The sequence below is a fragment of the Trachurus japonicus genome, chromosome 6 (genome assembly GCF_045865225.1).
Source record: "Trachurus japonicus isolate A0001 chromosome 6, Traja_1.0".
In the NCBI taxonomy this organism is placed as follows: domain Eukaryota; kingdom Metazoa; phylum Chordata; class Actinopteri; order Carangiformes; family Carangidae; genus Trachurus; species Trachurus japonicus.
Genome location: NC_140912.1, coordinates 22,182,973 through 22,208,721, shown reverse-complemented (window position 1 = coordinate 22,208,721; position 25,749 = coordinate 22,182,973). Strand labels below are relative to the sequence as shown.

General features: G+C 43.2%; 2 protein-coding genes across 22 annotated transcripts; one reads left to right on the top strand and one right to left on the bottom strand.

Moving 5' to 3' along the window:
* Positions 1-477: 477 nt before the first annotated feature.
* Positions 478-21,535, top strand: cnot1 (CCR4-NOT transcription complex, subunit 1). Of its 21 annotated transcripts, none has more exons than XM_085779853.1 (49): positions 478-559; positions 2,178-2,472; positions 2,593-2,700; positions 4,837-4,929; positions 5,066-5,134; positions 5,305-5,359; positions 5,702-5,905; positions 5,995-6,163; positions 6,590-6,716; positions 6,905-7,015; positions 7,165-7,335; positions 7,515-7,642; positions 7,990-8,230; positions 8,371-8,490; positions 8,813-8,935; positions 9,070-9,221; positions 9,391-9,541; positions 9,728-9,929; positions 10,244-10,369; positions 10,875-10,999; positions 11,137-11,423; positions 11,511-11,589; positions 11,741-11,989; positions 12,113-12,253; positions 12,342-12,521; positions 12,789-12,905; positions 12,997-13,107; positions 13,188-13,265; positions 13,605-13,782; positions 14,273-14,406; positions 14,591-14,887; positions 15,022-15,162; positions 15,541-15,645; positions 15,767-15,886; positions 16,007-16,201; positions 16,313-16,455; positions 16,571-16,679; positions 16,872-17,041; positions 17,210-17,441; positions 17,535-17,783; positions 18,168-18,331; positions 18,487-18,604; positions 18,736-18,837; positions 19,160-19,333; positions 19,450-19,599; positions 19,709-19,889; positions 20,082-20,214; positions 20,334-20,468; positions 20,613-21,535. In XM_085779853.1, exons 2-49 carry the CDS (start codon positions 2,371-2,373, stop codon positions 20,689-20,691), a joined length of 7,128 nt encoding a protein of 2,375 aa, XP_085635979.1. In that variant the 5' UTR covers positions 478-559; positions 2,178-2,370; the 3' UTR covers positions 20,692-21,535. The 21 variants fall into 21 exon arrangements, with proteins under 21 accessions (XP_085635979.1, XP_085635974.1, XP_085635977.1 ...); XM_085779848.1 differs by having other exon boundaries at positions 14,252-14,406; XM_085779851.1 differs by having other exon boundaries at positions 9,728-9,941.
* Positions 21,536-22,130: 595 nt separating this feature from the next.
* Positions 22,131-25,438, bottom strand: setd6 (SET domain containing 6, protein lysine methyltransferase). Its single transcript, XM_085779833.1, has 9 exons — positions 25,312-25,438; positions 24,688-24,768; positions 24,402-24,546; positions 24,165-24,306; positions 23,868-24,062; positions 23,617-23,761; positions 22,971-23,151; positions 22,672-22,808; positions 22,131-22,582 (listed from the first exon to the last, which is right to left on the bottom strand). Exons 1-9 carry the CDS (start codon positions 25,336-25,338, stop codon positions 22,241-22,243), a joined length of 1,395 nt encoding a protein of 464 aa, XP_085635959.1. The 5' UTR covers positions 25,339-25,438; the 3' UTR covers positions 22,131-22,240.
* Positions 25,439-25,749: the final 311 nt, after the last annotated feature.

Below are 25,749 nucleotides of genomic sequence, written 5' to 3'. Positions count from 1 at the left end.
AGATTTTTCTCTTGTTTGTGGTGCTTAAAGCATAACAATGCACTGGTTTAATGTTTATGACAATGTAGGCTAGATCTAAAAGTAACATGCAATAAGAAGTGTGATGATGCCTCTCATATTTTATTTAATCAATCTGGCTTCACCACCACCACCACCACCACCACTACAACTGTCTGCGTTGTCAGTTTCCCATATCTAATACAGGCTGCTATGCTATTCATTTGCATAGCCTACATAGTCGCTTCCGTACAGGTGCTCACATTCTTCCATTCATATATAATTTTTTTTTCAAACATATACAAGGCACCCCGTTTATGCGTACGCTACGGTTATAAATGAGGCCCCAGGTGTCTACTAGCGAACACCTTACGCTTGTGTCGAGCGGATAAGCTCACGCACTCGTCTCTCAAACCGTGAGCGCGCCGCGGTGGTGGTGACAGTCGCCATTTTATTTTGAAAATCAAACAGTACTGGAGACACAGCGACCCTACTATTTCGTCAAGTTTGCTCTGAGAAGCAAGAAGGGATGAACATCTGAATTACTTTTCTTGCAAGCAAGGTGAGACTTATAACATATTTACGTAAACAACCGTCGACTCACTATATATATACATATACATATAACACATATGTAAACGATCTTTATCCGGAGGATGGCCGTTAGCTAGCCACCAGCGCGGGGGTAGGTGTATTTCCTGAAGAGCAGCAGCTGTCATATTGCTTATATTAAGAAAAGTAATAATTACTGAGTTTAGCCGCATTCTTAGTGTAAAGTGTAGCTTTCTTGGATCATATTTATCAAATCATTGAGGAAGACAATAGTGGCATAAGGGTCGCTGAAACGTTTCCGCGTCGTTAAAAAAAATGGCACTTGCAACTATAATGCTAGCGGATCCATAGACTAGTCGGAGCCCGTAGAAATAGCTAACGTGAACAAGGTTAATGCTAATGCTAACCCATCCGCAATACTCGCGGCCTTCAGGCTCGCGGCCAAGGCATGTGTGGTGGTTTTGGTGTCTTAATAACAATTTTCCATCAAGTTACACTTCTATTTTTTATGTGTGTCGTTGTAACATAATTGTTTGAATTTGCCGATTTAGAAAAAAAAAAACCAGCTTGAGGCTCGTGTTAGCTCCATGTAAATGCTAATTTGATTAGCATTAGCTCGTAGCCTACAGGGAGTTGGTGAGAGTTTTAATAGAGGTTAACGTTAGCTATCGACCACGGGTTATCTATACCGATTTGTGAAGACATTAATGTAAATTAAAAGGCCCCAAACTATACCATATTAAATGAGTACAAATCATCGGTGTGTTTAACCATCCCGTAAACGTGTGGGCTAACATTAACTTAAACTACAACCTAGCAAGTGTTTACCAGCGTCATGGTGATGTTAGCTTCAGTAGTTAGCTAGTTGGTCTTACTGGCCACAAGAGTATGGTCACTGAAATGTGACGCTTATTTCAAATCCCTTTATTAACTCTTCTTCATATCAAGCGAAATGTCTGTTTTTAACAATTAATACTCCGCTTAACGCGCTGTAACATGCGGTTAGACTGTGAGCACTTTAACTGTCAATATTTGCTAACTTAAATTAGCTTGCTCTTTGTCTCAGTGGGCGAGTTCAACTCATGTAATTTACACCTCAGAAAACTACTGGTTAAATCGTTTATGCACCGTTGTATTGATTGATGAAACAGTGGTAGTAATTATGCTATTGTAAACAGAAGTAGTTGTTTAGTACCGTGAGAACCATAACTAAGTCTGAATCTGTGTGCCAGACATTGAGGCCTAGTACAGGCTACTGGCACGACGAGTTTATATAATTCTGCAATATCTCCGTGAATATGTTTTTTCTCAGTTACGAAGGTTAAACTCGTACTGTCCGAATTGGTAGAGAAATATCTGTCCAGCAGACCTGAAAATACGTTTCACTGCACCATGTATCTGCCATGCACATAGGCCTCAAAGCCTACTATGTTGTGTTGATAGTGGATGGTAAATATTGCCCTACAGGAAAGTAAGACAACAGCATTCAAAGTTTTAGTTCAAACTATTTGCAGTGGCATTCCTGCGTTGTTTCTCATTTCTCATTCATATGTTTGTAACGTTATTATCAAATGTTTAACGTGCAAAAAACAAAAAAAAACTTACACACTCTTGTCTTTTCATTACAGATGCTGAACTTGATTTTAAACTGAAGGACTTTACCTAGCACCGGGAACCACTGATCGGAAGACACATTTGGAAGTCAATATTTTTCACACCTTTGGGGGGGGGGAGCAGAAGTAACCTATCACTGAAGTGACTAAAGGGGAATAATGGTGATTTTGCGCCGTGCTCGGCCGCCTGCTTCCGCCCCAACCAGCAATGAATCTTGACTCGCTCTCGCTGGCTTTGTCTCAAATCAGCTATCTGGTGGACAATTTAACAAAGAAAAACTACAGAGCCAGCCAGCAAGAAATACAGCATGTAAGTGGTATCAAAAACATCAAGTGTATTTTCTGTCATCACAGAGCTTAGAGTTTAGCAGTGTGAGGTGCACTGAAATATCTCCATGTGTCTACATTGATGTTTTCCCTGTCTTCTCAGATTGTAAATCGTCACGGTCCTGAGGCAGACAGGCATCTACTACGCTGTCTCTTCTCCCATGTGGATTTCAGTGGCGATGGTAAAAGCAGTGGCAAGGACTTTCACCAGGTAATTTTTGATTTGAAAAACATTAGCCTTAGTTATAGACGTTGTGTTGCTGGATAAACAAATTGTTTTTATTTAAAAGCTGTTTTAGGAGAAGCATTTGTTGTTCAGTCTACTTAAAATTTGTATTTAAAACATAAATCACTGAAGTTGATCTACTCTTCTCCTGAGGTTAAATTAATTTGACAGATCCTATTTACTGTTTGTGGATGTGTTCACAACCAGATGGCTGAGAAAACATAGAAATAAGAGCCCCTCATCTAATTAACACTCTTAATGATAGGAATAATGCATGAATAAAGCGATCTAAAATGCACAAAAATCTTCCAGCAGTCTTTGTTAAATTATCATTAATATTTCATATTTTACTTGGCCCTTATCTCAAAACTGTCCCAAACCATGAATACACAAGTGTGAATAACATTACCTGAAAATTGTGCCATTTTTAACAGTTGTTGCTCTAGTGCCTGCAACATGGGCACAATTTGTTTGTAGCTTTTCTTTTCCCCCAGAAAATAATCAAAGTGACACATTTTGCTTCCAGGGTGTAGAATTGACTGTTAGTGAGATCTTGGTAGCTGGTACCTGTTAGTTGGATGGCTATTGTTTGAACAAGTTCAATCTTCCTGAATGGCATTTTGGATGGTTGGGTAGCCTCAGTCAGTACGTTTACATGACACTTGAAAAAAACAAATTATTGCCTTAATCCGACTATAACTGGACAACTGAAGTGCATGTAAACACCTTAGTCCGACTGAAGGAGTTGGAGAACTCAGATTAAGACACCCAGATAATGCGATTGGAATTTGATTTTCTCCGTCATGTAAACACCTTAGTCGGACTGAAGCTGGACAATGCATGTGCGCATGCTCCACAACAGTAGAGACGGCACCAAGTGGAGCAGAGAAGCCGCCCGAACCCGGCAAAGTAAAGAAAAAAAACCCAACATCAGCGCCGATTCAATGCATTTTACGCAGCGCAACCAGCAAGAGTGTTTTATTTTTTTTTAAAAAGAGAGAGAGAGAGAGAGAGGAAAAAAGGAAGCCCGTATCCTATTCTCAGCGCGCATCCAGCCCAGACTGGCGTGTCTGGTCGGGAACTGCAGTATTCAGTTTTTTACGAGGTGACAGAAAAGTAAGCAGGACAGGGGGCGTATTAACCCGCTGAAACAACGGGTGACGCCGCATGGGGGGGCGGACCCCGTCAGTTATTCGGTTTTCTCAGTTGCATGTAAATTGAGACAAGGACAGAAGTCCGACTTGACGCCAAAATCGGATTTTGAGCATAGCTCGATTAAGCTCTGCATGTAAACGAGTAATTCACCCTTTCGAGGATGTCTGTACCATCATCCTAACATGTAACTCCAGCAGTAGACATTCATAACCACTTCATGCCATTATTTGCCATGTGTCTTGAAGTGAGAGACAGGCCAGGCACTGCACTTATCTCTCGCTTTACTTTTGCCACACAATAATTTGTGGCAGAGTTTAACGCTGGGTTCTTCACGGAGGGACTTTCTGTAAATGTGCATTGTCAACCCTGATTATAAATGAAATGATTTCGCCCCCCTCTCTCCTTTGATTTCAGAGGATTGTGCACAGTGTTAAAATCAGAGGGAAAATAGTCGTAGTAATGGACTAGTTTAAAATACTGCGGAACCTGCACATGCTCCTTCTATGGGATGCTGTCTGTCTGGAAACTTTGCAATTTGTACTTAAGTTTCTTGTCCTTTCAAATCACCTAATGCATCAAACGATCTTTTCTGAACTGATGGCCTCAACCCTTATGATATTGATAATCTCATCATTAGCTCTCCTTGTTCACATGTGTTTTTCTGTCCCTGCTTGTGCAAACAGCTCTGACAGTTTAGTTGGGAAACTCGTATTTCTTGCCGGGTTTCTCATTAACTTCAGATCAATTGGCAGATTCTTTGATTTACAGTTTTAATGGGATTTTTAATCCTATTATGCTGATGGTAGAATTTTCATGACTGTGTAGACATGTGAGTTAATACTGATATATTGGGTAATACGTTTGGTGTAGGAGACTTATTGTCTTATTTTGTTTTTCATCTGCCTGTGTTCTCTTTTCCTCTCTTCTTCTCGGTACATTTTGCTTTTCAACTTGCCCAAGACACAGTTTCTGATCCAGGAGTGTGTGTCGCTGATATCAAAGCCAAACTTTATCTCTACTCTGTGTTACGCCATTGACAATCCCCTGCACTACCAGAAGGTAAGGAGCAGATACTAGAATTTCCATGTTGACAATGTGTTAGTTTGAATATATGTACATGTGTTAACATATTACTGGTGTGTATGAATAAGAATTTACATGATTTACAACATGTGTTCATTGAATTGTCTTTCAGAGTTTGAAACCATCGGCCCATTTATTCACTCAATTGAGTAAAGTTCTTAAGCTCAGCAAGGTCCAAGAGGTAAGCCAACTCTGCAGTGGGGTTCATTATTTGCTAAACTGGAGGAGACGGTAGTCATAGTTTGACGACTTAAATGTACTGTCATCTTTTTACATGTTGGATATAAGTCTCTATTTGTAATGAAGAAACATATTACAAAGTGTTTGAGAACTTATTCATTTATTTCCTAGGTGATATTTGGCCTTGCTTTGCTCAACTCCAGCAACACAGACCTTCGCGGCTTTGGTAAGTAGTGCACTTATTGTTTTTACGTGTACATGCAATAGTTGCTGGTTGCAGTTAAGTCGTGGCAGTTCATGGATTACACTTGGGTTAAAGCAAGATTTGCAATTCACCAATCACTTGGACAAACCGGATACTTGTACGTGTAGGACAATAGTGTTAGGGACAAGAAAGCTAGTATGTTGATCTAGCCTTCTCATTAGTAATAATAAAGACTTGTAATGTTTTTGCACAAGAGAAAAGGAGTTTCTGTTAATCATCTTGACTATTAATAGGAATACAGGGAAAAATAACATTTTCTGCTAATTTCTTAGTCTAAATTAGATGTTTTTGTCTGTGCCTCAGCTGCGCAGTTCATCAAGCAGAAACTTCCTGACCTCCTGCGGTCATACGTGGACGCTGATCTCGGAGGAAACCAGGAAGGTGGCTTCCAGGACATTGCTATAGAGGTCTTGCACCTACTGCTCTCCCATCTACTGTTTGGACAGAAGGGAGCCAGTGGGGTAGGGCAAGAGCAGATTGACGCCTTCCTCAAGACACTTTGCCGAGGTATGGCGGCTTGATGCATAGCGGTGGTGTGGTTTTCCCAGTGTTTGCTGTGCCACATTTGTTTTATTTGTTTGTGTGTATTGTTTCAGATTTCCCCCAGGAGCGCTGCCCTGTGGTGCTCGCACCACTGCTGTACCCTGAAAAACGGGACATTCTCATGGACAGGATCCTGCCAGACTCGGGGGAGTTAGCTAAGACCATGATGGAGAGTTCTCTTGCAGAATTCATGCAAGAAGTTGGCTACGGCTTCTGTACTAGGTAAATCAATGTCAAAACTCTTTCAAACTTCTTCCGCAACTAACACATTCTGATTAAAATTTCAAAATACTCATTAAAATACTACTATAAATCTTTAAATGTAATGCCAATGAATGCAGTGTTAAAATTGGAAAGACAGCTCATGATGCATTCAACTAACTAACAATGTGCTGTTGCATGCTCTGTGCACGACCGAAACACTTGATACTGACTCCATTTGGTACACACAATGCCATTTTGCAATTTACCTAATTTGGACATGTGACATCACAACAAATTTACTAACATGTTTTGCAACATTAGAAGTTGAACTACGAAAAAAAAAGTCTTAGAGCTAAAAACAAGGAGTAAGTTAAATTGATATGTGGCAAAGATGATGATGGCTCATAGTTGACACTTACCTGTTTGGTCTTTTTCTCTCCCCAGTGTGGATGAGTGCAGAAACATAATCCTCCAGTATGGGGTGAGAGAGGTGACAGCGAGCCAAGTAGCCAGGGTCCTGGGCATGATGGCTCGTACCCACTCTGGCCTAACTGATGGCATCCCACTGCAGGTGAGTTAATGCATGCATGTTTCTAATTGAATGGACGAGCCATGGACTGCCAGAAGTGAAAGGTTCCTTTAACTCAGAAAGTTTGATTTACTGGGAGCCAAATCCGCACAAGGCATCCCGCAATTAAATACATAAAAAATAACTTATCTAACCTAAAAATGCTTTCCCTTTTGTGTTTCCTCTTACAGTCCATCTCCGCTCCTGGAAGTGGTATCTGGAGTGATGGTAAGGATAAGAACGATGGTTCGCAGGCACACACATGGAATGTGGAGGTCCTCATAGATGTCGTCAAAGAAGTGGTAAGTGAACTGGATCAGTTGAAATCGGTTTATCACAAATTGTTAGCTGTAATAGCTGTAACTTCTTAGAGTTTTAGAATCTATTTTTTTGTATCATATTATTCTCCAAAGTGAGTGAGGTTTAACTTGTTTTTTTTTCTGAACCGTAGAATCCCAACTTGAACTTCAAAGAGGTGACATACGAACTGGATCACCCAGGTTTTATAATCCGGGACAGTAAAGGCCTGCAAATAGTGGTGTACGGCATTCAGAGGGGGTTGGGCATCGAGGTGTTTCCAGTCGACCTCATCTATCGTCCATGGAAACACGCAGAGGGACAGGTAACTGACCCACATCTGCTCAAGCAGGACTGTGTAACTACAGGTGTTAGGATAAAGAGAAAATGACTCTTAATGCTAAGAGTGAGATCGATTTCTGTCTGGACATGATGCATCTTAAGTGGTTAAAGTGGCTTTACATTCCCTTTTTAAATCGCTATGTGCTTTGTTTATTTTTTCAGCTGTCATTCATTCAGCACTCCCTGATGAGCCCAGAGGTGTTTTGTTTTGCCGACTACCCTTGCCACAATGTGGCCACAGACATACTCAAGGCCCCACCAGAGGATGACAACCGGGAGATTGCCACATGGTATGGAGCTTAAAGCTTAAAATATGAAGCTCATAGAGCTGTGTAGCATTTGACTAGTTATCTTAATTGGGTTAAAGTTTAGTATGCACATTTTGTTTATGTTGTCAACATGTATGCATGTATTTAGCTGCACATTTGAAGCAAAAAGTCACATTTTGCCATGTAAAAGTAAATATCCATATAGGCAAGAATGTTTTACTGCAACCTGTTACAGTAGAAGAGTAGTGTTACCCACTGATTGTGACTGTTGAGATTACATCACTTGGAGTGACATTGTACACCTTCCTAATTTGAACCCTTTATTGCCACTGAGGGGCGTTTGACTGACTGTCACTAACTCCTCACAGGAAAAGTCTGGACCTGGTGGAGAGCCTGCTCAGGCTGTCTGAGGTGGGTCAGTATGAGCAGGTGAAGCAGCTGTTCAGCTTTCCGATCAAGCACTGCCCAGACATGCTGGTGCTGGCATTACTGCAGATCTCCACCTCCTGGCACACACTGCGCCATGAACTCATCTCTACCCTGATGCCCATCTTTCTGGGCAACCACCCGAATTCTGCCATTATCCTGCACTATGCCTGGCATGGACAGGTTGGTGTTGGAGTCATTCTTATTATTGATCTTTTATGATCTCAAATCAAGAGGTCATGTTTTTTTTTCTTCTGTGATTACTTTGGTTATTTGTTACCTTGATTATACGCTTATGAAAACCCTGATGGCTCTTCTTCCAGGGACAGTCTCCCTCCATCCGTCAGCTAATAATGCATTCGATGGCCGAGTGGTACATGAGAGGGGAGCAGTATGACCAAGCTAAGCTGTCTCGCATCCTGGATGTGGCCCAGGACTTGAAGGTTTGTTTGTTTGAATCCCCACTGGCATGAAAATTACTTTAATCTTCAAGAGAAAGCACAATGATTACTGATTAATTACTGTCGCACTGAACTTGTTCCCTTTTCTTCAATTTTTTAAAATTTTTTTTTACAATGTACTATTTTTAAGCAGCTTTTTATTAGCGGTTCAGAGGGACATAATACTTATCCTGTAAACATTCAGTCCGGTTTCTTGGTGTTTGCAATAATTCGTATTTAAGTTTAGTTAATAATTTTGTTCTGTCTTGTTTACATGTTTATTTTTTATGATGCTGAGTACTTACAGGAGTTTTCTTCTCTCCAGTCTTTGTCGATGCTGCTGAATGGTACTCCATTTGCCTTTGTTATTGACCTTGCTGCACTTGCCTCTCGCCGTGAATACCTCAAACTTGATAAATGGCTGACTGACAAAATCAGAGAGCATGGGGTATGTCTTTGAAGCGCATTTACTTTCAAAAGTAATCGAGCTAGTTGGTTTCCTAGTTCAACTCGTACCTTTTGAACGTATTACACTAACAGTGTTGTATTTTGCAATAATTTGGTGGTGTTTGTTTGTGCTAGGAACCTTTTATCCAGGCGTGTGTGACATTCCTGAAAAGGCGCTGCCCATCCATTATGGGGGGACTGGCCCCGGACAAAGACCAGCCCAAAAGCGCCCAGCTGCCACCAGAGACCTTAGCCACCATGCTGGCCTGCCTCCAGTCCTGTGCTGCGTAAGAGAGATCCAGCTTTGTTTTCACTGCTGTACTGTTAGTTTGTCTGATGCATTTGGAGGTTGTTGTTGTTGTTGTTTTTTACCATAAAAGACTTGTGTCACTTTTAAAACTGAAGTTGTCCGTGCCTCCCCCTTTTAACCTTAGACATGTTTTACTCCATCCTTAGGAGCGTGTCCCAGGAGTTGTCTGAGACCATCCTGACCATGGTTGCCAACTGCAGCAATGTAATGAATAAAGCTCGGCAGCCACCGCCAGGAGTAATGCCGAAGGGACGTGCCCCCAGCACCAGCAGCCTAGATGCCATCTCACCAGTACAGGTATCCTCATGTGTAGACTATATCATGCCTGTACGTGCAAACTTTGATATGCCTCTACAGGGTTAGAACTTGGGGGCAACAAAACGGATCTATCTTCTACATTGTCCTATCAGTGAAGATCTTGGATATGTTGCTTTACGACACCGGGTTTGTACTTGCTTAATCATCTCTCTTGCTCTTCTTTAGATGGACCCCCTGTCTGGCATGGGTACTTTGAACTTGGGGGGCACAGCCACCTCTCACACCCAGAGCATGCAGGGTTTCCCAACCTCACTGAGTTCAGCTTTTAGTAACCCCCAGTCCCCAGCCAAGGCCTTCCCGCCACTCTCCAACCCAAACCCAAGCACAGCATTTGGGGGCATTGGCAGCCTGTCCTCGCAGCTCCCCGGTATGGACTCTGGTACTATGAAATTTATTTTCTTCATTTTAGATAAACATAAAGTATTTTCATTCTAAGTATAAAGTGTGTTGTCGTAGCCATTGGAATCAGTCTCATTTCACAGTGAAGTGAAAAGGGACTGATTGGAGCAATTAGTTGCACTAAATTGTACCCAGGTTCAGACCTGTAACTTTACAAGATGATATAATTTTAAAGCAGCAAGGTATGATTGTAAGAGGTAACAAATTTGTACAAAGTCTAGTGGTAGTTGAGGCAGAGATGTAGGTGTGGACTTGATTTCTGAAGTGTTGTTTCTCTTCTAGGTCCCTTGGGCTCAGGCATTGGCTCTGGTATTGGCTCAAGTCTAGGGATGCCAACAGTTAGCACCGACCCTTTTGGCACCAGGAAGATGAGCACACCAGGCCTGAATCCACCTACCTTCCAGCAGAGTAAGATGAAGGCCTGTAAGTGGTGGTGGTAGTGGTGTGACTGAGAGCCCTGCCCTGCACTGCTCAGTACTGTATTTCCTCTGCAGTGATTAATGTTATTGTCTTGATTGCAAATGTATTTCTAGTGCATCAATATGAATTTCAAGCCCTGACCAAGAGCTTATAAAATATTCATTTCAAACATCTTTCTCACATTTTTGTGACTTTTTCGATTCTTGTCATTATACATTAAAAATTGACTCTAGAGGAAATACAGATCAGTCTTCCATTCCTTGTCTGCTTCTGCAGACAGCCCCACTTAAGTGTCATATATCTCTTATAAGCATCAAAAAGAGGTCTAACTTGACCTGATCAGTTGGAAACCTTTTTGCTTCCTGATATGCCACTTAACTGCCCAGTAACTGTCATCAGTGTGTGAGTTACTTTGCCTGCGTTGCACCAGACTTGGATGACATCACTGAACTGAACAAAAAATTAACTCAATATCACTTATTTCGTCTCCCAGCTGACCTTTCTCAGGTGTGGCCCGAGGCAAACCAGCACTTTAGTAAGGAGATAGACGACGAAGCAAACAGTTACTTTCAGCGCATCTACAACCACCCACCTCACCCAACGATGTCTGTGGATGAAGTACGTAGCGATGATCGTTTCTTGCAAAAACACAAACCTGAATATTGAATACTGACCTGAATTTGTGCTTATCTACATGAGCCAAATAATGCTGCTGCTCTTGAAATTAATTATTATCCCACTGCATTGTTGTCTAGGTACTAGAGATGCTGCAGAGGTTCAAGGACTCTACCATCAAGCGGGAGCGAGAGGTGTTCAATTGCATGCTGCGGAACTTGTTTGAGGAATACCGGTTCTTCCCCCAGTACCCGGACAAGGAGCTGCACATCACTGCCTGCCTTTTTGGTGGAATTATTGAGAAGGGTCTTGTCACCTACATGGCCCTGGGCTTGGCCCTGCGATATGTCCTTGAAGCCTTAAGAAAACCATATGGATCTAAAATGTATTACTTTGGAATTGCGGCCCTTGATAGGTTCAAAAACAGGTATTGACATGCTTTGTGTTGTAAAGCTAGTGTAATGTAAATAACACCAGTCAACTAGTGTCAGACTAACGTATCTTCTATCTCTAGACTAAAGGACTACCCTCAGTATTGTCAACATCTCGCTTCAATTGCCCACTTCTTGCAGTTCCCCCACCATTTACAAGAGGTAATCAGGTTTCCTTAATTTAATTTTTACGCTTGTTTGCCATTCTGGAAGTAAGTAGGTTTGTCCCAGTTGCTGATGACAGGATAGGTTTCATCCCATTCAGATAAATTAAATCTCCCGCTCTGTACCTTTCAATATCCTGTGTGTGCAGTATATCGAGTATGGCCAACAGTCACGGGACCCTCCGGTGAAGATGCAAGGCTCCATCACCACGCCCGGCAGTCTAGCGCTGGCACAAGTCCAAGCCCAGGCCCAGTCGCAGCAACCTGGAGGACCCAAACCCCCACAGCCAGGACAGCCCAGCACCCTCGTCACCACCGCCACCACCACCACCACAGCAGCTAAGACCACCACTATTACAAGACCAACGGCTACCAGCGGCTTCAAGAAGGATGTGCCTGTGAGTTCCCACTGTTACCCAAACGCCTGAATATGTTTGACAATGCCTTTTGATTGCTTTGAAAAAATACAGTATTTAAGAGACGACTGTTGAAACTGATAATGTCTGTGCTCCTGTTCTCAGCCCTCCATAAACACTACCAACATCGACACCCTGCTGGTGGCCACTGACCAAACAGAAAGGATTGTAGAGCCTCCAGAGAATGTCCAGGAAAAGATCGCTTTTATCTTCAACAATCTCTCTCAGTCCAACATGACACAGAAGGTAAAGGAACACTTGACAAAACACAACATCTCAAAAACCTTAATAGCCAAATAAGACTTTCTTGCTAATGGTGTCTGTTTTTGTCCAGGTTGAGGAGTTGAAAGAAACTGTGAAGGAGGAGTTTATGCCCTGGGTGTCTCAGTACCTGGTGATGAAGCGCGTCAGCATTGAGCCCAACTTCCACAGTCTGTACTCCAACTTTCTGGACACTCTCAAGAACCCTGAGTTTGTCAAGATGGTTCTCAATGAGACTTACAGGAATATAAAGGTGAGATACTTGTGTGCTGTAAAATCTTCAAACTAGAAACACTTTGTTCTTTTGAGCATTTGCTACCTACTACAAATAGTTTTCAAGTGTTTTGCCAAATACTTCCCTAATACCAATTAATCTTTCCACTATCAAATCTTAAGACAACATTTACCGTCCCAGATCATTTGTTTGCCTTCATGTACCAGAGTTGAAGTGCTGCCAGACATAGTCATAATTTGTCAAATCCTGACACTTCCCCCCCGTCTCTATTTTTTCCTCTCACAGGTCCTCTTGACCTCGGACAAGGCAGCTGCCAATTTCTCTGATCGCTCCCTGCTGAAGAATCTGGGCCACTGGTTGGGCATGATTACACTGGCCAAAAACAAGCCAATCCTCTATACAGTAAGAATTGAAATTGCTCTGTAAAACTGTGTGCTGGGTCAACTGTGAAGCTTTTCAATTGGTTAAGTTTATTTTTCCTTATTTTTCACAGGATCTTGAAGTCAAGTCTCTGTTACTGGAAGCCTATGTGAAAGGCCAACAGGAGCTACTATATGTTGTTCCCTTTGTGGCCAAAGTTTTGGAGTCCAGTCTGCGTAGCATGGTGAGTAACAAAAATTTAGGCCAAGAGACTTTTCAATGCAATTGGCCATTTCACTAACACGTGTTTCTCTGATGCTGTAGGTTTTCAGGCCCCAGAACCCCTGGACCATGGCCATCATGAATGTCCTTGCTGAGCTCCATCAGGAACACGACCTCAAGGTAATAGACTACCCTCAGTATTAGCCTTTTAAACTCACGCAGCTCTCAGACCAGAGTTTAAGTGCTTTTCATTGAAACAATAATTTAATGAAGGATATACACTTACCTTGCTTCATAACAGTAATATATTTTACTTGATTAATGTAACCCAGCTAGATCAACAATACGACTTAAGCCTAAATAAACCTAAGGCTACGCAAGGCAAGGCAACACGCATGTCAAATGTTGCTGTAATATATAGTTAAAAACTGAAATTATTATTATTGTATAAATCTAAACAAATCCAATGGAAAAAAATTGTAATTATTATTGCTCACCTTATTTTCTTGTTTACTGCAGCTGAACTTGAAGTTTGAGATCGAAGTTCTGTGTAAGAACTTGTCCCTGGACATCAACGACCTGAAGCCAGGGACCCTGCTGAAAGACAAGGACAAGCTCAAGAGCCTGGAGGAGCAGCTGTCGGCACCAAAGAAAGAGGCAAAGCCCCCAGAGGAGATGCTACCAGTTTCTACCACAGGTGGATGCTCCATATTTGTTCTTCACATTTGAAGTATTGAAGTGTTTGCTCTATGTTTTGTCTGACAAACCTTAATATATAAATGCATAGTTTATGCATTGTAATAAATCTGGATGATTTGTGTTGAGCTGTGAAGAGTATTGACCTCATGTGAAAATACAAATTGACTGACATTCATGAACCTGACTCATCTATATTAGATTTTGAACATGAGGTTAATAATTTCACATCACTGCCTGAAGGATGTACTGTATGTTGTCATTTTCTGTCACTGCATCGCCAACCTCTGTTTTGTCAGCTATCTTTATGGCGATTCCTTTTGAATAATTTATTGTAATTTGAGAATGCTCTTGGTGCTTTTAGACTTTGTGTTGATTGTTTTTGTTATTTGCTTGCTTTCTGTTGATTGTCTGGACATGCTGCTTTTTTTCTCGTGATTTTAATCAAACTAGCGTTTTGTGACCAACAGGAGACTTTGTTCCATTTGCAGCTCCCCCCTCAACCCCAGCTGCCACCACCACCACTTGCACAACCACCGGGCCCCCCACCCCACAGTTCAGTTACCATGACATCAATGTGTATGCCTTGGCAGGCCTGGCTCCACACATCAATATAAATGTCAACGTAAGTACCGGGCACCTGCAAACCACTGGCAGAGATGGTGGTGAAGCCGGCGTACCATCCAAGATGCACATCTTCTCTTGAATCTTTCCTCTCCCCTCGTTGAAGCCTGTCTCCCTCTTTTCTCATATTGATTTCAATCCCTTTCTTGACTCATGCTCCATCTCTTCCCTCTCTCGTTGTCCAGATCCCCCTGCTACAGGCCCATCCTCAATTGAAGCAGTGTGTACGGCAGTCAGTAGAGCGAGCTGTGCAGGAGCTAGTGCATCCTGTGGTTGATCGCTCTATCAAAATTGCCATGACAACATGCGAGCAGATCATTAGGAAGGATTTTGCCCTGGATTCGGAGGAGTCCCGCATGCGCGTTGCTGCCCACCATATGATGAGGAACCTGACTGCAGGCATGGCCATGATCACCTGCCGGGAGCCCCTGCTCATGAGCATCGCCACCAACCTTAAGAACAGCTTTGCCGCTGCCCTGAGGGTAAGCTGCTGAATACCCACATGAAACTCCCTCAATTTCAAGTGCTCTCTTTTCCCTGCACACCCACCCTTTCCTTTTTGTCTGATAGTTTGTATCATTCCTGCCTCTTTAACTTACACTGTTAATTCTCCCAGGCACCAACCCCCCAACAGAGGGAAATGATGGAAGAGGCTGCAGCACGGATTGCTCAAGACAACTGTGAACTGGCTTGCTGCTTCATTCAGAAAACAGCTGTGGAGAAGGCCGGCCCTGAGATGGACAAGAGACTTGCCACGGTGAGACTCGACAACTAGCACACCAGCTGGAAACACAATTCTGATCCTATCAGCTGTTGCAAGTGTCACTGCAAGCTGTTTCTCATTATCAGTATTACTTTTCAACAATTACTCAAAATTGGGTGCCATGGCAACACTACTAAAGAACTGTGCATGCCTCTCTTGATGGGTTATTTCTATTAGTAACATGACTAAAGACAATACTGGCAAACATCTATGCAAGAGGTAAACTCCTGCTAGGATGCATGAGGACTTTGCAAGTATAAACTGTATAATTTTAATTCTCATCTTTGGTTATACAAGTTCACAAACATTATATGAATATTTTGCTTATAAGAAAAAGTACCAAATGTGTTAATCACATCTCTATTCTTTTAGGAGTTTGAGCTGAGAAAGCACGCACGCCAAGAGGGACGGCGTTATTGTGATCCTGTTGTTCTGACGTACCAAGCTGAACGCATGCCTGAGCAGATCAGACTGAAGGTAAGATCACTCTAATATCTAATCATGTATAAAGCAGATATTTAGCCACAGACTCATGATGGTCTGTGGATAAAGTTTTTTGTTTTTTCTGAAAAGTAACAAATGCATGTCTGTGTTGTAGGTGGGAGGAGTGGACCCTAAGCAGCTGGCTGTATATGAGGAGTTTGCCAGGAACGTTCCAGGTTTCCTACCCAGCAATGATCTCTCACAGCCCACTGGCTTCTTGGCTCAGCCCATGAAGGTGATTTTCTTTTTCTTCCTTTCTTTTGACCCCAAACAAAACTGCACTTATAGTCCCAGATATCTATTGCCATTTTAAATCTACACACCCGATGACATATTTCTATATTTCTGTTTACAGCAACAGGCATGGGCCACAGACGATGTAGCTCAGATCTACGATAAGTGCATGGCAGACTTGGAGCAACATCTTCATGCCATCCCTCCTGCTCTTGCCATGAACCCCCTGACCCAGGCCTTGCGCAGCTTGCTGGAAGCTGTGGCTCTGGCCAGGAACTCTAGGGATGGCATCGCTGCACTTGGCCTCTTGCAGAAGGTACAACAAGTACTTTTTACATCTGTAGTGGAGTCTAAAATTTAAAGAGAGGCTAGGTCCAGGCTTAATCTGTGTTGGTCAGTGCTTAGGTTTGCTCTCTCTGTCTCTCAGGCTGTTGAAGGTCTTCTGGATGCAACCAGCGGGGCCGACGCTGACCTGCTGCTTCGCTACAGAGAGTGCCACTTGCTGGTGCTGAAGGCGCTGCAGGACGGACGTGCCTATGGGCCACAGTGGTGCAATAAGCAGATCACCAGGTGAATAAGGAAGCGTCTGATTCCAAATTGTTGCTGCCTGTGGTGCATGACATAAGCAGGATAGTTTGTAATTATTACTTAGGGTGTCTAATTTTAATGCTGTGTTTGTTTACAGGTGTCTGATTGAATGCCGTGATGAGTACAAATACAACGTAGAAGCAGTGGAGCTTCTGATTAGGAACCATCTTGTGAATATGCAGCAGTACGATTTGCACCTGGCACAGGTACACACATAGCATCACTTAAACAGTTAAAATCAGTTCAGTGCTCTGTTTTTGTAGGTGTCATACCTCTGTATAAACACTGTTGTTAATGCATTAAGTTGATCAGGGGATTGTGATTCAGCTGCTCATGTGTCTGACAAAGGGAAGCTTCACATTGCATTATTTTAATCTCAAGTTTGTGTTTCCTTCCAGTCAATGGAGAATGGATTGCACTACATGGCAGTTGCGTTTGCCATGCAGTTGGTGAAACTGCTGCTGGTGGATGAACGCAGTGTCAGCCATGTCACAGAGGCTGATCTCTTCCACACTATTGAGACTTTGATGAGGACCTGTGCACACTCCAGAGCCAACGCACCTGAGGGGTAAAGAACTATTACAATGTTAAAACTACAAAGAAATTGTTTTAATAGGTTTCTTGGGCCAAACCAGGTCTAATCAATGTTTTACCAGTTCATTGTAAATTTCAAACATGCCATTAGATGCTGCTTTCATGTTTTAAAAACTGTCTCCTTTCTTCTTCACATCCACAGTCTTCCCCAGCTGATGGATGTTGTTCGCTCCAACTACGAAGCCATGATCGACCGGGCCCACGGTGGACCCAACTTTATGATGCACTCTGGGATTTCACAGGCTTCAGAGTATGACGATCCCCCAGGCCTGAGGGAGAAGGCCGAGTACCTCCTCAGAGAGTGGGTGAACCTGTACCACTCGGCTGCAGCTGGCAGGGACAGCACCAAAGCCTTCTCTGCCTTTGTTGGCCAGGTAAGCAGTTGATTATCAGTTAAATACAAAGTGCTCAAAGACCAGGGCTTTGCTTGTGTTTATCTCATGTCTTTTCTCCTCTCATCTCTCTAGATGCACCAGCAAGGCATCTTGAAGACTGATGACCTGATCACAAGGTTCTTCCGGCTGTGCACAGAAATGTGTGTGGAGATAAGCTATCGGGCACAGGCTGAGCAGCAGCACAACCCAGCAGCCAGTGCAGCCATCATCAGAGCCAAGTGTTACCACAACCTGGATGCCTTTGTTAGGCTCATCGCCCTGCTGGTCAAACACTCTGGAGAGGCCACCAACACGGTGACAAAAATCAACCTCCTCAACAAGGTACAGCATTATGGTGTACCAAAAAGCAGACGCAGTACAAGGGTGGAGAGCTTAGGCCAACAATTGTATTTTTTTGGCTTTCGCTTTCTATTAAATCAACTAAATTGGGGGCATGATCTAGTTGGCCTGAAACAATTGCCTGTGTCATGAGGACTGCATCAGCTCAAAGTGTACAAGACTGATCTTATACTTGAGCTGATATAGTTACAAATGATGCAGAACAAATTGGGGATTCATGATCTGCTTTCCATAGATTTTGACAGTCCTATAAAGAGCTAGGGGTTCAAACCTGGTTGGACAAACTAGTCTTTCTCACTTAAAATGCACTGATTTCACATGATGTGATTGATTCTGATCACATTTTGCCTTCACATCTGCCTCCAGGTGCTTGGTATTGTAGTTGGGGTGTTGATCCAGGATCATGATGTCCGCCAGACAGAGTTCCAGCAGCTGCCATACCACCGCATTTTTATCATGCTGCTGCTGGAGCTCAATGCTCCTGAACACGTCCTGGAGACCATCAACTTCCAGACACTCACAGCCTTCTGGTAAGAATCCATTCCACATTCATCAACTACAACCTGACCGTCGCTCCTCATTGGAGATCTTGTCAGTAAAAAAAAAAAAGGAGGAAGTTGGTCCTCAATATTAAGATGTAGTGAATGTTGTTGCTGTTTAATTTAATTGATCCTTTGATCTGCAGCAATACCTTCCACATCCTGAGACCCACCAAAGCACCCGGCTTTGTGTACGCCTGGCTGGAACTCATCTCCCATCGTATCTTCATCGCCAGGATGCTAGCACATACACCGCAGCAGAAGGTACGCAATTATCTAATTATCACATGCATTTTAAAAGCTGACATTCAGGATCATAAATGGACAAATCTTGCTGTTTGCCCAATCTTAATGGTTTTTTGAGTTTTGATCTCATTCCTCATGATGTCTTCCAGGGTTGGCCCATGTACGCACAACTGCTGATCGATCTCTTCAAGTACCTGGCCCCTTTCCTGAGGAATGTAGAGCTCAACAAACCTATGCAAATCCTCTACAAGGTGAGGAAAAGCTGCCCCAATGAGACAAGCTTGACGAACACAGACACGGCCATGTTTCTTTACATATTGTCGTTTTTCAGCCTTTTTGTTTTTTTCCAGTTATTGAGTGACAAAGTGGTTAAAAATCACAGTGTACTGCAGTGCAGTAAATAATGTTGTGTTGTACCAGTATCATGACACTTAATTGATGACTGAAGAGTAACAGTTTTATTTCAGTAGCTAGTATTACATCATTGTCATCATGTCAGTTTCTGTGGTTATTATACAGAATCTGAAACTCATCACATTGCTCCCCTTGTCTTTTGTTTCTTGGATGTTTCAGGGCACACTGCGAGTGCTCCTGGTCCTACTGCACGACTTCCCAGAGTTCCTGTGTGACTACCACTATGGCTTCTGTGATGTTATCCCACCCAACTGCATCCAGCTGCGCAACCTCATCCTCAGTGCCTTCCCGCGCAACATGAGGCTCCCTGACCCCTTCACACCAAATCTAAAGGTAGAGTCTCCGTCACTCGGGGATAGTGTGGTGTCAATAGGAGTTTTTTCTGCTTTGTTTAAACACTGATTACAAGACCAAAAAAATGATCTAACAACTCTGTCCTTTCCCTGCAGGTGGACATGCTGAGTGAGATTAACATCGCTCCCCGTATCCTCACCAACTTCACAGGCGTGATGCCTTCCCAGTTCAAGAAGGATCTGGACTCGTACCTGAAGACCCGATCACCGGTCACTTTCCTGTCTGAACTGCGCAGCAATCTGCAGGTAGGACCAGTGTCCATTTCTTTGAAGGTATTATTCTTTAAGTTGGCATCAATATACCTTAGTTTTTGACAGTGCAGTTTTGTGTTTAATATTTCTTATATTTTCTCAGGTGTCCAATGAGCCAGGAAATCGCTACAACATCCAGCTGATCAACGCTCTAGTATTGTATGTGGGCACCCAGGCTATTGCTCACATCCACAACAAGGGCAGCACCCCCTCCATGAGCACCATCACTCACTCTGCACACATGGACATCTTCCAGAACCTGGCTGTGGACCTGGACACTGAGGGTAAGATATCAGCACACACAAAATATCTGTTAGACGAGCAGTTCAAAGCTTTTTATTATTGATAAATAAAAGTCAGGCAACGTTAAAAACATCAGGCCATCTGTGCGTCGGTATTACTTGGTAGCAGCAAGTTCTGTTTTTGTCGTAACCCAGAACCAGAGTTTGAAGGTTTCTGCTGTCGTGTCTCCTCAGGACGTTACCTGTTCTTGAATGCGATCGCCAATCAGCTGCGCTACCCCAACAGCCACACTCATTACTTCAGCTGCACTATGCTCTATCTGTTTGCTGAGGCGAACACTGAGGCCATCCAGGAGCAGATCACCAGGTGAGTCTGACAGTCTTCATTATTTCGTATAAAAGAGGGGAATTCACCCATCCACCGCCAGGTTCATGTGAAGCGCCGGTGTTGCTAACCAATGCGCCTCTCCCCCTCCTCACCTCCAGGGTCCTGTTGGAGCGGCTGATCGTCAACAGGCCTCACCCATGGGGTCTCCTCATCACCTTCATCGAGCTGATCAAGAATCCTGCCTTCAAGTTCTGGAGCCACGACTTTGTGCACTGTGCCCCTGAGATTGAAAAGTAGGTTCCCTGTTGTATGAATAAAAGAGTTAAACTCTGTTATATAATCAATACTGTCCTTAAAATAGCAAAGATATATATCAGCCCTCACCTTTTGAACTGTTCTGCCGATGTTAATGTCTTGCTCCTCCTCTCTGTCCTCAGGCTGTTCCAGTCCGTAGCCCAGTGCTGCATGGGACAGAAGCAGGCCCAGCAGGTGATGGAAGGCACCGGTGCCAGCTAGCCTGTGTACCAGCCAGCTCAAAGCCCTCGGGAGAGATGCCGCGGCCTTGACCCACTCCCCCCACCACACACACACGTTGGCACTGGATAAACTGGCAACCACAGTCATTTGAAATGTGGACAAAAGGACTACTGCTCACGGATCTAAAGATTAGATTTTTGTTTATCCCTTTGGGGGCTGAATTGAGATGGAGAGAATGGGTTGGGACATGCTGTTTAATATACTTTTTTGATGCTTTGATGTAAATATTGAAAAAAAGGGAGAACGGGAGAGTAAATAAGTGGAGAACAATTCACATGTCAAATAAAATGTATCCTGACATGTAAAGACATCTTAACATATTTTCACTCACTACCAAAGTCCTTGGTTTGCTTCTCTCCACACAGATCCTTTTTTTCAGACCGTTTTTGTTTTGATTTCAGAGGCTGAATGGTAGATGATTGAAGAAAAAAGCTGCCTGCTATTTTCATTTGATTCCTTTTTATCCCTGAGTGGGACAGGAAGATGTAGTTTAGTCTGCCAGGTGGGGTGGGGGTCTGCTCCTGGTGTGTTGGTGGAGACAGTTTGCCGATTGTTTTCCCCAAACTGGCTCTGGACGTCTCTCCCTGGCACTTGTAAAATTGTGCAAAGTGATGGTTACATCGTATCTTGACAATTTGTACAAAGACCCAAATTGAAGAACAACAATAGAAGGACCAATACAGCCCATTTTGTAACATTTTGAATGTTTTGTAAATGTATTGGTCCATGTGTTGTATTTTGTAGTCCTTTCTAGTTTGCCTTTAGTTCTTGCTACTTAACTGCAGTATGCATACATACAGGAAATAAAGCATTCAAACTGCAACGCACCTGTGTTCTTTTAGTAAGATGTTGCCAATCTACCAACAGTTTCAATCACAAGGAAACTTTGAGTATCTAGTTAAACCCTCAACGTTAGTTTTCTAGACAGAGGTGCAGGTCTTACTTTTATATTTCCATCAAGTCAAGATTGATTAGCATCATGATGAAAACTACAATGTGTTTTTATTGGCCCAGTCTGAGCTCCTACAGTCACAAGACCAGACGATGCGAGAACTCAAATGCCAATAACAGACGTCCAGTTTTCAAGCTGTAGATTATCCAGTGTTACAATATCTACATTTGGTTAAATTACTTTCTGTATAAAATTATATATTTTAATTCATTTGTAGGTTCTTTGCTGAGTCTCTACAACTTCACTTTTGCATATTTGAAATGTGTTTTTTCCTCATTTTACTGCACTATTATGCAAATTGGGGGAGTCTTTGAGAAATTTTGCAGGTCAATTGAATTTAGCACCAAATTATTTGCAGACTGAAACAAATAGTCATCATTATACCCGTGTATATCAATGTACAGGTAATGGGAAAACATTCAACATAAACTGCAGAGTACACAACAAAAAAAAACGGATGAAACTCTTCTGGAAAAACATTTATTGACAATGTGTTTTGAGAGGGAAGTATTTTTTTTTTCTTCTTTGGATAAAAAAAGTTTCCACTGTGAGTCCTGGTCTGAGTCACGGTTGAAGTCACACCTTGGTGAGCTCCATCACTCTGTGCAGGATGCTCTTCTGTCCATACTGAACCTGCAGTGCTTTCCGCTGCCTGGGACTCAGTCCAGCTACGGCTGCCTCGTCCTGTATCAGCGCCCGGTCTCTGTCTACGATCTTCCCCTCGTCCTCCTCTCCGTCTCCACGGGACCTCAGAGTCAGACGAGCCGCTTCGTGAACCAGCCGTTTCCACGAAGCCTTTAACTCGGGTAGACCCTCGTTGGAGAAAGCAAAGGAAATCCTGTCGTCGTCCTCCTCGTCTTCCTCCCACCCTTCATTTTCTTTGAAGTCTGAGAACTGCTCCTCTGACATGCACAGCACCTGATGACAACACAAAGCAACAATCATGTTTTTGATCGTCCCTAATAACAAGATGGTTCTGCAGAGTTGTTGTAACTTCTCCTCCTCACCTTGAGCACGGTGTGCAGCTCTGTGTCTGTGAGGCAGCCCTGTTTACCAAACACAAACGCTCCCTTCTCCTGCATCATCTCACACAGAAACTCCACCTGCTCCTCCACCAGCTGCCGGTCCAAGTCGGACTGAATACCTGTGTGGAGGAGAAGATGAGGAGATCAGGCGTCGAGTCCTTCCACCGGATTAAAGACAACATTTTTTTTTTAAAATGGGCTCAGATTCGGCTGAGAAAATAATTTCTTTCTATTCTCAACAAGACTTTCTTGCGATGACTCTGTGGTCGCCTGTCAATCACCTTGTGTGGCGAGTTTGTAGAGGGTGGCGTGGGGGATGTCGGCGGTGTCGTTGCTGTTGCTTTGATGCGTTTCTGTGAAGCCGTACATGTGAAGCAGCTGCCAGTTGGCCATCTGCCCGTAGGTGTTGAACACCTCCTCGCCTCTACGGATGGGCCGCACACAAACCATCTTCAGACTGTCCTGAGAGGAGGCAGGACGCACAGAGAGGATGATGGGGAAAAAAATAAAGGAGTTTGCGGTTTATTTCAGAAAAAAACATACTTCATCACTTGTTCAGGTGAAACGCTGTGCTGTCAGACAACAGGGATGTCAAACATATGGCCCGTGGGCCAAAACTGGCCCGCCAGATGGTCCAATCCGGCCCGCCGGATGAGTTTGCCAAGTTTGAAAATCACATAGAAGCCATAAGAAATATAATAATGTTGAAATCTATGTATTTTTCTCAATAAATTTCAGGTTGTTCATAACACGTTTTGTAAAACGGAGGGTCCATTTGCACTAAAACAAAGGGAATATTTCTCGTTCTCATTACTTATAGGTTTTGTGCTATTATTGAACTGGTCCGGCCCAAATTGTGTTGTATGCGGCCCCTGAACTAAAATGAGTTTGACACCCCTGCTCTACGTACAACAAACACTGACTCACTGGTGTGAACTCCAGATTAGCGTTGTGATTGGACACATGGTTCAACATGTCAGCCATGGGAACCATCATCGGTGGGTTGGGGGCCTTCTCCTCTTCCTCATCCTCATCCTCAGCATCATCTTCCTCGTCCTGTGGCTCTTGGAAACTACAGAAAGAAAGATGAAGAAGATGAAGATCAGGAAAAGGCAAAAAAAACTAAACAAAAAGCAGATACCGGTACTTCCATGTCCGTGAGCGTGCTGATGGCTGACCTGTAGGCCATGACGAAGGCCACCAGCTGCGTGTACAGCTCCAGCGTGTGTGTGCTGGGGTCCCACAGGTCAGGATGCTTGGCGATGAAAGGCAGGACCACATCTGTATATTCCCTGCAGATGTTCGTCAAGTCTGTGTCCACCGCCTCTGGAATCCCCGTTCCCCTCAGCAGCCTGCCTCTCTCCTCTTTAGACCTGGACACACGTCGGACGGACATCTTTACAAATTCGATCCTGAGCAGATAAAAGGCGGTTACATTACAGCATCTACCAAAATGATGGGAAACTGTTTTTTACCAGAACATGGGGTGATCCAGCGTCTTGAAGTCGGTCCACAGAGAGAGGTAGGGCTTCCAGTGGGACTGTGAGAGCGTGTACTCGTACAGCAGAGACAGCAGCAGGGGGACCCAGCCTGAAGAGCTCTCCAGAGACGACCGCTCTGTGAAAGAGGGAAAGAGGGAGAGGATGATGTATGCAGCTTTGATGTGGAGAAGAAAAAAGAAGAAACTTCGTCTTTGTAGTTGTGAAAGCTACCTTTCTCCAGCAAAGCAGAGACTTTAGTTGTTCCCTGGTGGAGGAGAGCTGATCTGGGGATGGTGAATAAAACCTCCCCCTCCTCTATGTTGTCCTTAGCCAGCATCCCATACTCTGCCACTGTTCCCTCTTTACTCACATACACCTGCAGAGAGAGGCATTCAATCTAAGACTCTACACTTAGGTAGAAAAATTAATCTTTAACAACCTAAATCCTGATTTTTTTTTTTAAGAGATGGAGGGAAAATGGAAATAATAATAATCCTTGGAGCTGTCAGACACCTACCTTACTGTTGAGGACCAGACCCACTCTGCTGCACCACTGGAGGAAGTTCTCCAGAGGACTGAACTGTGAGCCGTCATCTACCTGTCAGCAAGAGTGGGTGAAAACATGAGGATAGTTTATCCACTGATCAGTCTTTGTATTGAAATAGGTGACTGCTGTTATTGATGTGACTGTAAATATAGATTAACAATTCATTCTGGGAATCTGATTTGAAACATAGTAATTTTCAGAAACAACACACAAATCACAGTCACAACATTAAAACCAGTCACTTGTGTGTGCACTATTAGGTCTAGGTGCACTTGATTCTCACTATTAGATCCATTCATAGAAGTTATACAACTACGGTGATGTTAAAGGGTTGTCCAACTGCTCTGTTTTCCGTTTGTATAGTCAAATTAACTCATATGCTGTCAATTCAAATTAGGCAATAAACGCAACAAACACTGTACAGATATGTTCCCCCAGACATACACACAGCACTGCCTTTCTCTAACTAGCACATGAAGCTCAGCTACAAACACAACAACATGCTGTCTACACACAGAGCCGACTGTGTACAGTGCAGCTAAATAATCATTTTTTATTTTTTATTTTAAAGATTTAAAACAATAGAGTTTTAACCTTGGGTCTCTTCGCGTCTGTTGCCATTTTAGCGCTGGTGCTAGTAAACTAGCTCAAAGCTAACTACAGCATTGAGGACACGTGGTGTGAATGACTGTGGGATCTGTTCACCCCTGCGCTGTGTCTTGCAGGAGCTATCTGATGCGATAGATAGGCGATATCAAAGATATTCAATAAATGGAAAGATACTCCATGAGCGGCTGCTCCAATGATATGAAATGGTATACACTTCCTGTCTCTCTAAGTGGGCGTGGCCAACCGTCACCCCACCTCGTCTGCGAACGTATGTGTGGATTTATACAATTTTTAGGTAGATGAAAGTGAGATATTTATATTTTCTTATGATAACATTAAATATTTACACTACTAACAGTAATATTTAGCATGCCAAAAATAATTTAAATCATTTTCACGGGAGTTCGCGGCCATTTGTTTGAC

Coding starts and splice junctions, on each gene's coding strand:
- cnot1 (XM_085779834.1), top strand. CDS start 2,371: ATGAATCTTGACTCGCTCTCGCTGGCTTTGTCTCAAATCAGCTATCTG. Junction 5,360..5,701: donor CACAGACCTTCGCGGCTTTG/GTAAGTAGTGCA, acceptor TCTGTGCCTCAG/CTGCGCAGTTCATCAAGCAG. Junction 11,990..12,112: donor GCTTCAAGAAGGATGTGCCT/GTGAGTTCCCAC, acceptor TCCTGTTCTCAG/CCCTCCATAAACACTACCAA.
- setd6 (XM_085779833.1), bottom strand. CDS start 25,338: ATGGCAACAGACGCGAAGAGACCCAAG. Junction 24,307..24,401: donor CTCTGCTTTGCTGGAGAAAG/GTAGCTTTCACA, acceptor CCTCTTTCACAG/AGCGGTCGTCTCTGGAGAGC. Junction 23,152..23,616: donor CTAATCTGGAGTTCACACCA/GTGAGTCAGTGT, acceptor GCCTCCTCTCAG/GACAGTCTGAAGATGGTTTG.